This window comes from Sander lucioperca, chromosome 21 (assembly GCF_008315115.2).
Source record: "Sander lucioperca isolate FBNREF2018 chromosome 21, SLUC_FBN_1.2, whole genome shotgun sequence".
NCBI classification, from domain to species: Eukaryota; Metazoa; Chordata; class Actinopteri; order Perciformes; family Percidae; genus Sander; species Sander lucioperca.
This window is the reverse complement of record NC_050193.1, coordinates 20,764,424-20,778,444: the sequence shown is the minus strand read 5'-3', so window position 1 is coordinate 20,778,444 and position 14,021 is coordinate 20,764,424. Positions and strand designations below refer to the sequence as shown.

The 14,021-nt window shown below is 39.2% G+C and overlaps 2 gene segments (V, D, J or C); both read right to left on the bottom strand.

The window, feature by feature from the left end:
* Positions 1 to 5,037: 5,037 nt before the first annotated feature.
* LOC116051902 lies at positions 5,038 to 5,498 on the bottom strand. The segment is given in 2 exon segments: positions 5,038 to 5,362; positions 5,445 to 5,498. Coding segments are annotated over 2 exon segments (357 nt in total).
* A 7,807-nt stretch (positions 5,499 to 13,305) lies between these two features.
* LOC116051861 lies at positions 13,306 to 13,879 on the bottom strand. The segment is given in 2 exon segments: positions 13,306 to 13,720; positions 13,817 to 13,879. Coding segments are annotated over 2 exon segments (429 nt in total).
* Between the last annotated feature and the right edge of the window lie 142 nt (positions 13,880 to 14,021).

Genomic DNA, 14,021 nt, shown 5'->3' with positions numbered 1-14,021 from the left:
TTTTTAAACTAGTAAAATTCAGAGCAAAAAATTAACCTTCTGAAGAAAATTCAGCTGCATTTATTTTTAATTACTTAAATAAGGTTAATGTTAAACACTTTCTAAAAGTCTAACTCAATCTGTCTTGTGGGAGTACAGACAATGATGTATCAGTGATTGAAACTTCCAAGTATTTAAACTAGGGCTGTCAAAATTAATGCAAATGCTTTTTACGCCACTAGTTGTTTTTGATGTAGGATTAATGCATGCGCGTTTTGTGATTGATCGGGCGCTCTTTAGCGTGTAGTAGCTGCTACCTGCATTTATTTTTTCATATATTGGTTGCTGACTGTATTTGGTGCAAACATAAAGATTTTGGCAGCAGCCAGAATCATGTGAATAGTAATATATTTTGAAGGTTTTAATAAAAGACTTTAACGGTTCAGTGTTTGCAGCTGTGTAAGAAACAGCATACAGAGAAACTGGAGCCTTTAGAGGAAAACAGCTGAGCAGGACTGAAACGTGACAAAATGCAAAACTAAATCCTTTAACATAGATGAGACCTATGTAGTTATCCATTTACAAGTTCCATCCATTTACTCTTCCGTAATAAAATAACATATTTACCTTCATATGTGTTGTGGTTAGAATAAAATCATATATCAAATATCATGCAGCATGATTTTACTTTTTTTAATTTCAGATTCTTAAAAGCAGTCATACAACAATCATACTCAAATGTCTGTTGTTGTCTCATTTTGAATGACTGACCTGAGGACATTAGTCTGTGAGACCGTGCAGAGTTTATCAGCCCAGGGAGGATGAGGAAAGACAAGAATGTTCTTACTGCAGGAGTTGAAGTAGTTTACAGTGAAGCAACCAGATCACTTGATTGTTAAATAGCGTTGCTCCTTTACTGCCTGTCTATCTATCTAGTTGCTCCTGCAGATGGGTAGGGGGGTATCCCATCCTGTGCGTTGAGCCGACCAGATGAACCAGTGTTTCCAGAGCTGACGGTCTTGTGCAACGCTCCGCATCTCCACTGCAACACCAAGTTGTGTGGAGGCGCCCAGCAAAACGTATAGCAGCAGGTGCTGGGTTTACTCGTGGTCGTCTCAGCCTGCGGCCCTCGGACAAATGGAGAATGGCTCTCGTCGATGGTCGGAAGCGACGGCGAGAACATGGCGAACAGCGTACGATGTTGTGCAGCGGCAGGATGCTTGCTGGGCTGGGCACGTGCGGACTCTAGCACTTGATTGAAACCCGCTGGGGCCACCTGATGTTCTCAAGAGTTCTGAGAGCCTGCTATCAAAGCCATCTAATATGCAGCCAGTGTTTATTTAGGGGCCATGTCTCCGAACTATAAAGCAGGATGGAGAGTACTGCTGAGTTGTAATCCGGAGCTTCGTCTGCGTAAGATGGTCTGGTGTTGCCAGAGTGGTTTCCAGAGAGACTGCAGGGCTGACGCAGCCAGGGCTCTTCATAAGGGTGATCTCTAGTTTAGTCCACGTTATCTGTCACTATGATCCAGATACACAAAGTTCTTGAAGCTCTACATATCTTTGCCAAGCCGCAGGGAAGGTGGATGTGGTCTGTCACCGACATGCAGGAGCTTGGTTTTCGTCCAGCTCACCTGGAGGCCAAGCTTCTCCGCCTCTTCACTGTATATGGCCAGAGCGTCTCTCAGCTGGCTGTAGGACGTGCTGAGCAGGAGGTGTCGTCAGCGTACTCCAGGTCAGTCAGGTGGTAACTGCCGAGGGACAATCCGGGAACCCGCTCACAAACCTAGATATCAGATGGTCGATGATGCAGTTTTAATGGCTGTACAAATAGTTAATTCAGGATATGTGTGGATTTGGTTCTGTATAGGAAAATCATTTTCATAAAAGTGTACATTCTGAAAATAATGTGGAAGCTTTTTATTTTAAATGTTATCAAATGTGATTTGGCATGATCTTCATGCAGGTAGTGACTATGTGGACACAGTTTCATCACACTAATACAGAGAACTTATCAGCAGTATGGCAAAAAATTATACTGAGACAAGTAATGTCAGTGGTGGTGAAAAAAATAGAGGAAGTACTTTTGTATTACTCTCCTATTATCGTCTCTCACTGTGTCTCTCGTGCACAGTAATACACTGCTGTGTCCTCTGTCTTCAGACTGTTCATCTGCAGATAGAGTTTACTGCTGGAGTCATCTCTGGAGATGGTGAATCTGCCCTGGACTGACTGGGAATAATAGAGATAAGAACTAGATGTGCTTATATAAGCGATCCATTCCAGTCCTTTTCCAGGAGCCTGTCTGACCCAGTTCATTTCGTAGCTGCTGAGTGTGAATCCAGATGTTGTACAGGTCAATCTGTGAGATTCTCCAGGTCTTTTAATCGCTGGTTCAGAGTCTGACCATCAACACCTGTCAAGAGGATAAAAAACATCAAGTGGCATGAGCTGATGACACCCAAATAAAGCTATGTCAAATAAAAGATCAGTGAAAATCTCACCTGTCCAGCAGATAGTTAAAAGCAGCAGTCCTGTCCTATAGTCCATCATGTTAAACTGTGTGTCCACTGTTCTCTGTCCTCCTCTCTGCACTCAGATAAGTAGAGGTGAAGATATCTGAGTTTTGCATTGACTCCTCCTTTTTTGGCTTTCTCCTAACTGTATTTTGTGTTTTCACAAATCATCTCACCGTATCTCTTACCATTTTGACTTTGTTTAACATTTTTAAACTGATGTTACTAATCCTTTTTTATTTTTTACAGAAAGTCACTCTGTAACATTTGAATACATTTATTTACTCTCAGGTTTGTCCAATGCAAAGTACCAATTATGGAATAATGTAATATGAATAATATAAATTGCTTTCAGTTTAAGTAGTAGGTAAATCACCTTGTCGGCTTGAGATAGGTAAACAACATCTCATGTCTCCTAAAGTTATTTTTGATTAAATTGCTGTTTTTCATGTGAATAAAGCTCACGTACAATATTATTAGATCAAACATCGATTTTTAAACTAATAAAATTCAGAGCACAGAATTCAACTTCTGAAGAAAATTCAGCTGTATTTATTTATATTTATATATTATTTATTTATAATTACTTATTATTAATTATTAATTTAATTAAATAAGGTTAATATTAAACACTTTCAAAAAGTGCAATTCAGTCTGTCTTGTGGGAGTACAGACAATGATGTATCAGTGATTGAAACCTCCAAGTATTTAAACTAGGGCTGTCAAAATGAACCCCATAATAAAGAGTTAACGCAAATGCTTTTAACACCACTAGTTGTTTCTGATGTAGGATTAATGCATGCACATTTTGTGATTTGGGCCTCAAGACGCTCTTTAGTTTTGGGAAACCAGGAAGCGATGCACAGTAATGTTGTGGGTGGCTAGCAGAAACAACCCTTGAGCAGAAATGGATAAAGAAAAGAGTTTTGAATGGCAAGTTCAGTTTCAAAGCCCTTCCAGATGGTTCTCTTGACAAGACTAGGAGTAGTGGTGGAATTGTGGAAATTGGTTCTCTGACAAACACATTTAAGATTGTTGATGAAAAAAAAAATGATGCTATGGAAGAGAAACTGACTTTTTGAGGATTAATTTTAAATCACCATTTAAAAAAATCTAAAGACAGAGAGCTGGTGTTGAAACCATTAGTGGTCTGAGGGCTCCTCCTCTGGTGGCTTCATGTTACAAGTGTTCAGGCTCTGAGGGGTTTTTGTTCAGGTCTACTGATGGTTTGTGTTACTGTGGCTCTCTGGCACAGTAATACACAGCAGTGTCTTCAGGCTGCACATTCTGTCCGTTTAGAGTCACTGTGAAGCTGGAAGAGTCAAAGTTAACACTGGACTTGTTCTTCAGTGAATCTTTGTAGTATGTGGTGCATCCAACACAGCCATATCCAATCCACTCCAGTCCTTTCCCTGCAGGCTGTCTGATCCAAGCTGTGTAGTAGCCACTAAGAGAATAAGAGACCTGACAGGTGATGGTCAGACATTGACCTGGCTGCACAGTCACAGAGGTGACACAGTCCATTGATTATTTGTACTGCTTGTGGGAAGAAGCTGTTAATCATCCTGCTGGTCCTAAAGCTGATGTTGTAGGACCTACAAAAGTGGCTACAATGTTTTGATTTGTTAAATATGTTCACTTCCTTTTTATGGCTGTACAATTTGGTAATTTCAGGATATTGTGTGGATTTGGTTCTGTATAGGAAAATCATTTTCATAAGTACATTCTGAAATAATGTGGAAGCTTTTCATTTTTAAATGTTACCAAAATGTTGATTTTGGCATGATCTTCATGCAGGTATTTGTGAAGACGTGGACACTGTTTCACCACACTAATCCAATCAGCAGTATGGCAAAAAAGTGATACTGATAAAGCTGAATGTCAGTGGTGGTGAAAAAGAAAGAGGAAGTTTTTGTATGACTCTCCTATTATCGTCTCTCACTGTCTGTCGTGCACAGTAATACACTGCTGTGTCCTCAGTCTTCAGACTGTTCATCTGCAGATAGACTTTACTGCTGGAGTCATCTCTGGAGATGGTGAATCTCCCCTGGACTGACTGGGAGTAATAGAGATGAGAACTGCCTGTGTGTACAAAACCGATCCACTCTAGTCCTTTTCCAGGAGCCTGTCTGACCCAGTTCATAGGGTAACTACTGATTGTGAATCCAGATGTTGTACAGGTCAATCTGTGAGATTCTCCAGGTCTTTTAATCGCTGGTTCAGATTCTGTCAGAGTCTGACCATCAACACCTGTTTGATGTTTTTGGCACTTTTACCAACAAGCGATCTTTATTGTGTTTTTGTGTGTTAATGTTGAGTAATAATATTTCTCAGGAAAGCAGGACGTTATATAATGAAGAGAAAAAGGGTAATTTATGATCTAAAAATGATATCGAATATAAAATTTAGGGGGAAAAACTTTAGAATTAGTAATATTAAAAATATAATGTATAAAATATATGATATAAATATTACATTCACATATCATCTTAATTATTTGGCTTCATCAGCCCAGTAAGAATACTGTAGGATTTTTGTACAGCTGCTCAACCAACTGCAGTCACTGTGGGTCTCGAGCACAATAATAAACAGCAGAATCTTCAGTCTTCAGACTGTTCATCTGCAGATACAGCTGCTCTCTGCTGTCGTCTCTGGAGACGGTAAACCGGCCCTGAACTGACTGAGAGTAGTAGATGTTAGTACTGTGGATACTCGTAATCCACTCCAGTCCTTTTCCAGGAGCCTGTCTGATCCAGGCCATATAGTAGCTACTGAATGACAATCCAGATGTTGTACAGGTCAATCTGTGGGATTCTCCAGGTCTTTTAATCGCTGGTTCAGATTCTGTCAGAGTCTGACCATCAACACCTGTCAAGATATAAAAAACATCACATGAATTTAGTTACACAATTCAAAACTATGTTTAATCAAGATCAGTGAAATTGTTCACCTGCCCAGCAGATAGTTAAAAGCAGCAGTCCTGTCCTATAGTCCATCATGTTAAGCTGTGTGTCCACTGTTCTCTGTCCTCCTCTCTGCAGTCAGATAAGTAGAGGTGGAAGATATCTGAGTTTTGCATTGACTCCTCCTCACAGGGAGGAAACATCTGGACTGGAGATATTTAATGAAACTGAGTCAGAGTCAACCCTCCAAGACAGCTGTTTTGACCTTTGTCTGACATGTTTTAATTTGTGTAAAATGTGTACGTACAGTTATCATCCAGCACGAAGGACGTCTATATTCCGATTGGTTGCTGGCGTTTGCCGCTGCTTGCCGCTGAACCGCGTCATAGCTCATTACCATAAAGTTGACATAGTTTCAACTTTCTGATTGACACTCTGGTCGCTCAAAACGCCCAAAACGCGACGGCGACAGATTTGCCGCTCCTTGCAGCTGAGAGAAGCCAGCTTCCATTGAAAATTAATGACTTCCGGTAACTTTAGAAGCTCAAGTCTGCGGCGGGGTGTACGTACAGTAAGAGGTGATTTTGGGGCAGCCAGCCTTCCAAAAGAAAGCACAGGCAACAGAGTCTCAGTTCACCTGTCCGGGAGGCTCTGACACACTTTCCACACTCCGTGTCCGCGGACAGCTGTAGGCTTGTACCGGTGTTGATGCTTTGTACATCGTCGGACACATGCAGCCACTTTCCTGAAACTGCTTGCGAGACTGCACAAGTCCACAGCGGCCCGCGGCGTGTATGTCCGAACCTGTCTCCAGCGCCTCAACCTGCAGGTTGTCAGCTGTGTGTCTGCCTGTCTCGGATGGCCGATTTAACTCGACGGTCCTCATTGATAGTGTCATGTGTCACGTAGCTCTCCACAAGCAGAAAAAAGAGGAGCTTACCTGTCAACTATTTCTGCTATGAAATAGACCTACTACAGGGACAGACAAGATGTATTTTTCTGACAGTATATTGAACTGAGAAATATTTTTTTAAATTCAGGTACGGTATGGTGATTAATATCCACAGCAATACAACATGTATTGAATAATAATGTGAATAAAAAGATGCAAACATTCATCAACACCAATTACAATCCAGCTGAATCAATTACAAGATTAACTCAAACCACTATCTGCATTAAGAGGAAGTTAAACTTCTCTAGCACCAATAATCACATTAAAAAGTAAAAAAATAATCTTCTGACTAAAAATATATTAATGTGACTTACCTGTTACTGTGACTTTAGTCCCGCTGCCCCAGTAGTCGAAGTAATCACAGTGCTGCATCTCCACTCACTGCTGGAACAAAAACCTGACATACCAAAAATAATGTGTGAAAACCTCATAACGTGACTAAAGAACACATAGAACAAGTATTTGATACACTGCCGATTTTGCAGGTTTTCCTACTTACAAAGCATGTAGAAGTCTGTCATTTTTATCATAGGTACACTTCAACTGTTAGAGATGGAATCTAAAACAATAATCCAGAAAATCACATTGTATGATTTTTAAATAATTAATTTGCATTTTATTGCATGACATAAGTATTTGATCACCTACCAACCAGTAAGAATTCCGGCTCACACAGACCTGTTAGTTTTGCTTTAAGAAGCCCTCCTGTTCTCCACTCATTACCTGTATTAACTGCACCTGTTTGAACTTGTTACCTGTATAAAAGACACCTGTCCACACACTCAATCAAACAGACTCCAACCTCTCCACAATGGCCAACACCAGAGAGCTGTGTAAGGACATCAGGGATACAATTGTAGACCTGCACAAGGCTGGGATGGGCTACAGGACAATAGGCAAGCAGCTTGGTGAGAAGGCAACAACTGTTGGCGCAAGTATTAGAAAATGGAAGAAGTTCAAGATGACGGTAAATCTCCCTCGGTCTGGGGCTCCATGCAAGATCTCACATCGTGGGGCATCAATGATCATGAGGAAGGTGAGCGATCAGCCCAGAACTACACGGCAGGACCTGGTCAATGACCTGAAGAGAGCTGGGACCACAGTCTCAAAGAAAACCATTAGTAACACACTACGCCGTCATGGATTAAAATCCTGCATCCATGTCCAGGCCCGTCTGAAGTTTGCCAATGACCATCTGCATGATCCAGAGGAGGAATGGGAGAAGGTCATGTGGTCTGATGAGACAAAAATAGAGCTTTTTGGTCTATACTCCACTCGCCGGAAGAAGAAGGATGAGTACAACCCCAAGAACACCATCCCAACCGTGAAGCATGGAGGTGGAAACATCATTCATTGGGGATGCTTTTCTGCAAAGGGGACAGGACGACTGCACCGTATTGAGGGGAGGATGGATGGGGCCATGTATTGCAAGATCTTGGCCAACAACCTCCTTCCCTCAGTAAGAGCATTGAAGATGGGTCGTGGTTGGGTCTTCCAGCATGACAACAACCCGAAACACACAGCCAGGGCAACTAAGGAGTGGCTCCGTAAGAAGCATCTCAAGGTCCTGGAGTGGCCTAGCCAGTCTCCAGACCTGAACCCAATAGAAAATCTTTGGAGGGAGCTGAAAGTCCGTATTGCCCAGCGACAGCCCCGAAACCTGAAGGATCTGGAGAAGGTCTGTATGGAGGAGTGGACCAAAATCCCTGCTGCAGTGTGTGCAAACCTGGTCAAGAACTACAGGAAATGTATGATCTCTGTAATTGCAAACAAAGGTTTCTGTACCAAATATTAAGTTCTGCTTTTCTGATGTATCAAATACTTATGTCATGTAATAAAATGCAAATTAATTACTTAAAAATCATACAGTGTGATTTTCTGGATTTTTGTTTTAGATCCGTCAGAGTTTAAAGTGTACCTATGATAAAAATGACAGACTTCTACATGATTTCTAAGTAGGAAAACCTGCAAAATCGGCAGTGTATCAAATACTTGTTCTCCCCACTGTACATCGTGATCAGTATTATCCCCTGATGTCATCCTGGGATCATGTGTTTTATGCTGATTCTTAATCAGTTCTTAAAGTTAAGATTTACTGCAAGATGACAAATACTGTGCACCAACTCTGACTAAACTACTAATTTATTAACTTTTAACCACGAATCTGCTCATTAAAAATGATAAACATAGTAGTTACCTCATATTTCAGTAGGAAATATTCAGTCCTGAGCTTTTTTTTTCATCACAAGAATGGGAGAGCGTTAGATTATTGCTCTTAGGTTTTTGTATGGATCTATATCTCAGTGCCCCACCCATACCATCACTGTGATAAACCCTAATACAAAAACCAAACACTGTTTCCTGCACTGGAGGGAAGGGGGCCTGTATTATCAGCAAGGGGTAAGAATAAAACAAAATATTCTAATCAACATAACTATATTTAAGGTTGTAAGTTGGTTAAAATGTGTTTTGCATTAAATATATATATTTTTTCAGTTTATCAAAGTTTTAAATTCAATTTTGTTTTGTTTTATTTATCATTGATATACCATGACATGACTTATGTATGTATTTGAAAATGAAAAAAAACTAATTTTTTTTTAACATTTAAAAAAAAAAAATGAATATATTGATAGAACACAATGCCAATAAATGTTGGCCAACATCCTTTTATTCAGACCATAATACACATTTTTTTTTATCCAAAAACTGTTCATGACAATGTGTTGAACTGTGGCACTGAATATTCTATAATAGTAAAAAAAGAAAAAAGCTTGTTGTGCTTTATAAGTCCAGTTAAGTTCTGTAGGATTTGGTACAGCTGCTCAAACAACTCTGTGGCCATCAGGCACAATAATAAACAGCAACTTCAGTCTTCAGACTTTTCATCTGCAGATACAACTTCTTTCATAAAGGAAAAAGATTTTGCTAAGATCTATGAACAGACAAAAACAATCTTTCAAGTCACAGTTATTTTAAAACTGAAAGAGAAAAATGGCAACAAGGTTTTGGTTTGTTGATGCTTCCTTTTAATGGCTGTAAAATGTGTGAATTAAAGGATTTGGTGTAAAATTGGTTCTGTCATTCTGTCATTTTCATGAAAGAAACTTGTGTACAATCTGAAAATCATATGGAAGCTTTTTATTTTAAATGCTACCAAAATGTTGATTCTTGCATGATCTTCATGCATGTACTTGTGGTACTTGTGTACTTATCAGCAGTATGGTACAAAAAAGGAATACTTTGTCAACTATATGATCCCAGTGGTAATTGTAAATAGAGGAAGTAGTTTTTGTATGACTCTCATATTATCGTCTCTCACTGTGTCTCTTCTGGCACAGTAATACACTGCTGTGTCCTCTGTCTTCAGACTGTTCATCTGCAGATAGACTTTACTGCTGGAGTCATCTCTGGAGATGGTGAATCTCCCCTGGACTGACTGGGAGTAAAAGAGATGAGAACTGCCTGTGTGTACAAAAGCGATCCACTCCAGTCCTTTTCCAGGAGCCTGTCTGACCCAGTTCATATGGTAGCTGCTGAATGTGAATCCAGATGTTGTACAGGTCAATCTGTGGGATTCTCCAGGTCTTTTAATCGCTGGTTCAGATTCTGTCAGAATCTGACCATCAACACCTGTCAAGAGGATAAAAACATCAAGTGAAATAAGCTGATGACACCAAAAAAAAGCTATGTTAAATCAAGATCAGTGAAAATCTTCACCTGCCCAGCAGAGAGTTAAAAGCAGCAGTCCTGTCCTATAGTCCATCATGTTAAACTGTGTGTCCACTGTTCTCTGTCCTCCTCTCTGCACTTACATAAGTAGAGGTGGAAGATATCTGAGATTTGCATTAACTCCTCCTTTTTGATTGAACAGTGTCCTTTGTTAAATCTCTCCTCAAAACATATTTTCATGTTACGGCTTTCTCCTTAACGTATTTTGTGTTATTCTTACAGTAAGAATAATCTTTCTGTATTCTATTTACATTTTTAACGTAATATCATTATTATCCATGTTTTACTGTAAGTCACTCTAACATTTGAACACATATTTACTTGGCAGATGTTTTTTGTGAAATGCAACTTACAAATAATGTAATAGTGTTACGGTTTATATATAAAAGTTATCAAGATAATTATCATTGGAAAAATGTGTTTTCGTTCATTAAATCACCTTGTATGCTTGGTTTGAGATCGACAAACATTATCTTATGCAGTGATGGGAATAACGGCGTTACTAACAGCATTACTTTTTTTCAGTAACAAGTAATCTAATTGATTACTCTTACCATCTTAATAACGCCGTTACCGTTACCGCCAAAAAATGTGGCGCGTTACTATATTTGAAGCAGTTTTTTTCATCAGACCAACTAGATCTCTGAGTCTGAGCCGAGAGGAAAAGACTTTTTTTACTGTTCTTCCTTGGTTAGTGGGCAGTGCGCGTGACAAGCGCAGAAATGCTGACGATTGGCTGAGGTTGAGTAAAATGTCATGTTAAGCCAATCAGAGGCAGAGTTGGGGGGGTGTTCGAAAGCACGCATAGTCGGACACACACAGGGCCGTTTAAAGGAATTTGGGGGCCACAAGCAAAATGGACATGGAGGCCCCCCCGCCCTGCACGCACGCACGCAAAGCCTACAGGAACCACAGCATAGCCATAAAGTTTAAGTTCACCCACACTTCATATAAATAAAAAAAGGTTTACAGTGCATAAACTGCTGTTGCATAAACTGTGCATAAATAAAAAATGTTTAAAGTGCAAATACTCGTGTTGCATATACTATTACTAATATAATCCATCTGTCGAGGTACAGAATGCATCACTGAATGTCTGACACCTAGAAATTTGACAGGCACTACTGTATAGTAAAAATTCTGAAATGTCCATGGGCAAAAGTGACTGGTATTTACACAGTTTGGTGGGAATTCAATAGTGATTTGCACTGTTTTTTTTTCTAACAATATGACAGCACACACTTATCAGTTTAAACTCTGGGCTGTGCAGGATATCAGCTATAATTATAGAGCTCGTGGTGGTGGTACCTTGTGCTATAGAGGAAACATCAGCACTGAGAAGTGATGCATCGGTTGATGTTGAGGATGAAGTTGATGGTGTAGCTGGGAAAATAATTTTAAAAAAAATCTGAAATTACCTGTGAAGTACGTTTTACCATTTCACTGTTAGCATATTGAAAGAGGTCACTATTAACAGCTCAGCTCAGTGAGAGAAGTTCACTCTACCTTCATCAGTGGAGGTATCCTTATAGTCTAGGCAGAATTTCTGAAAATGTGCTTATTTAAAGTGCTGGAGGCATTTTGTGATTATTTATATTGAACAACATTTCTATGGGTATTAAGGGGTGCTGAATCCAAATCTGCTGTATATGAAGCTCAAAAATGTCCCAAAATGCCTCAAAATTGAGAAATTCAAAATGGCCGCCACCGCCAGGCTGAAATCTGTTTTTCAGTATATCTTTTTGACTAAACAAGGTACAAACATGAAATAAATGTGCTTTTGTAAGTTTTCCTACATGGGCAATTCAATGCCATATTCAGATTTGAGATGTAATGTGAAGAAACTGCTTAGGTATTGGAAAAATGTTTGTTTTTACTATGAATAATTACTCCGTTATTATTATTATTATTATTATTATTATTATTATTATTATTATTATTATTATTATTGTTGATATTATCAGGCTACATTTACTTACTTTGTATTTTGTTTTGAGTTCAAATGTACAAACAAATACTAAAAGTTACAAAGTTTAATTAAATGTTCACAGGTTTTCACACATGGGGAATTTAACATCCTGTCCTGATTTAGATCAAGTGTCAATAATCAGCTTGAAAATCACACAAGTATAGAGAAAAAGGTGGTCATTAGTGATAAAGAAGTTGTCAATCAAATAAGATCCAAAAGCAGGAAGATCCATGGGTCATGTTGATATCATTGAACTATATCCCAGTAGAAGTTACAGTGACAGCTTATTCACAGTCCTTTTCAATGTTTCAATGCAGTTGCATGCGTCTATACATTCCATGCGACTCTTTCTGAATAGAATAGATTAAATAGAATAGAATAGAAAGATTACAACCAGTACAAGTACAGGTACATTGGAATACTCTACCAGTCTATAGTATATAGTCACATTTGTACATTCTTGTACACAATGATCAACATCAGCTAATTCCCTATACACATACCTGCAGCTGCAGCGTTGGCTGAGGCATCCCTTGGTACACCCACATGAAGTGAACTCCCTGCAGGCTTTAGGCATAGGTGGCAGAGAAATTAGCCGTGGCACTAATTGACCTTCATTGTGCATCCATCCCATTTCATCCACTGGAGCAAGATCAGGATGCGGCAGGTGAGCTTGGTTCCAGATTGTCGCTTGATAGTGTGAACGCATGATATGAAACTTCACTGCATCTGAGGTTGGAGGCAGAGTCTCTTGTGGACGACCTTTGCAAAACAACTTCACTCTTGCTTTGTTGCATGCATCAACCTCGGGCACACCATACATCTTACAGATGTAGCCTGATAATAATAATAATAATAATAATAATAATAATAATAATAACTGAGTAATTATTCATAGTAAAAACAACTATTTTTCCAATATCTAAGCAGTTTCTTCACATTACATCTCAAATCTGAATATGGCATTGAATTGCCCATGTAGGAAAACTGTGTGTGTATGTATATATATATATATATATATATATATATATATATATATATATATATATATATATACATATATTTATTTACTTATATTGTTTGTTCTGTTTAACCTGTTTGTTTAACTTATTTTAGAGAATGTGACCTGCACCTACAACACCAGAACAAATTCCTTGTATGTATAAAAAACATACTTGGCAATAAAGCTTTTCTGATTCTGATTCTGATTCTGATTCTGATCTATCAGGGAGTAACTGGCCACATATACTCTGCTGGATAATTTATTTGTTTACATTCATTTTACAAAGTGTGTGTGGTTGAGTCATGCTGGTTGCTGGGTATTTGTGCAGGTCTCTTGGTGGTTTGTATCACTGTGGGGTAACGTACACAGTAATACACAGCTGTGTCCTCAGGCTGCACATTCTGTCCTTTTAGAGTCACTGTTAGAGCAGAAGTGTCTCTGCTGTAGCTGAACTTGTTCTTCAGAGCATTATTTTGAATAAGGCCACTTGTTCCCCACTGATGGGAAATCCAGTCCATTGGTTTTCCTTCACTCTGTCTGATCCAACCTGTTGCATAGCTGTTATCAGTCAAAGAATAACCAGAGACCTGACAGCTGATGGTCAGAGACTGTCCAGGCTGCACAACCATTGAGTCTGTCTGGATGAGATCAATACTGTTCACACCTGTGGAAACACAAATCAACATTATCTCCATCATCCATCTGACTATTCAGTGTTTCTAATGTGTGTATTAGAGTGAATCCACTGAAAGCTCCTCACAGGATCCAGCAGCCAGCAGCAGTATCAGAGCTACAGAGAACATGTTGATGTTGAAGCTGAACTGATGTGAACTCTTCTGTCTCTCACTGACACACACACACACACAGTTCACTTCTTTATGAGGCAACACACAAGGAGGCTGATTTACATACTGATGATAGTAAATCAGCTGACTAAAGTATATTTGAATAATTCAAAATGAAGA